The sequence below is a fragment of the Cariama cristata genome, unplaced genomic scaffold (genome assembly GCF_000690535.1).
Source record: "Cariama cristata isolate BGI_N322 unplaced genomic scaffold, ASM69053v1 scaffold23344, whole genome shotgun sequence".
Classification (NCBI taxonomy): Eukaryota; Metazoa; Chordata; class Aves; order Cariamiformes; family Cariamidae; genus Cariama; species Cariama cristata.
The window spans coordinates 12978-13532 of record NW_009613813.1 but is presented as its reverse complement, the minus strand read 5'-3'; the positions used below and the strand labels follow the sequence as shown (position 1 = coordinate 13532).

The 555-nt window shown below is 62.9% G+C and overlaps 1 protein-coding gene across 1 annotated transcript in view; it reads left to right on the top strand.

The window, feature by feature from the left end:
* Positions 1 to 555, top strand: part of LOC104160917 (endothelin-converting enzyme 1-like) — an 8174-nt gene that overhangs the window by 515 nt on the left and 7104 nt on the right. The window contains exon 2 of the mRNA XM_009699173.1: positions 530 to 555. This exon is cut by the window's right edge and continues 106 nt beyond it. Coding sequence (XP_009697475.1) covers positions 530 to 555 — 26 coding nt within the window. The remainder of the gene's footprint in view (positions 1 to 529) is intronic.

The following is a 555-nucleotide window of genomic DNA, read 5'->3' as shown; positions in this document are numbered from 1 at the left end:
GATTTGGGGCCGGAGCAATGCTCTTGGTGCTGGCCCCTCTCCCAGCCCCATCGGTCTCTGCCTGGAGTGGTGTTTTCTGCCCCAAAAATCAGAGCTCTGCTGTGTTTTTATTTTCCCCAGCGGGGCCATCGCCGCTCACCATCGCATCGGGGTGTTTCCTGGGGATGTTTTTCGGCCGAGTGGGAGTATCCTGTTACGGCACTTCCCACTGCCCCCGCAGCCCCCACCCTGTCCGAGCACCGGCCGTGGGGATGGGGACACGCGGGGGCTTACAGCCGTGCTCAAGGAGGGGTTTGGGGTAGCATGGGGTGGCAGGTGAGCCTGCCGAAACGCTCGCCCCGCTCCCTTTCCTGCCATTGTACCGCCCTTCCTGGCCAGTTTCTGGAAGGCAGCTGCTGCCTTTCCCAGCCCGAACCGTGCCGGATCCCTCGCGGGGGCCAAATGCGTGCCGCGGGCTGTAGGAAGCAAAATGGGGGATGCGTCGGTGGGTTTTTCGGCCAGTGGGGAAACATCTCTGCTTTTCCCACAGGTGAACTTCCGTGGCTCGAGGAGCAG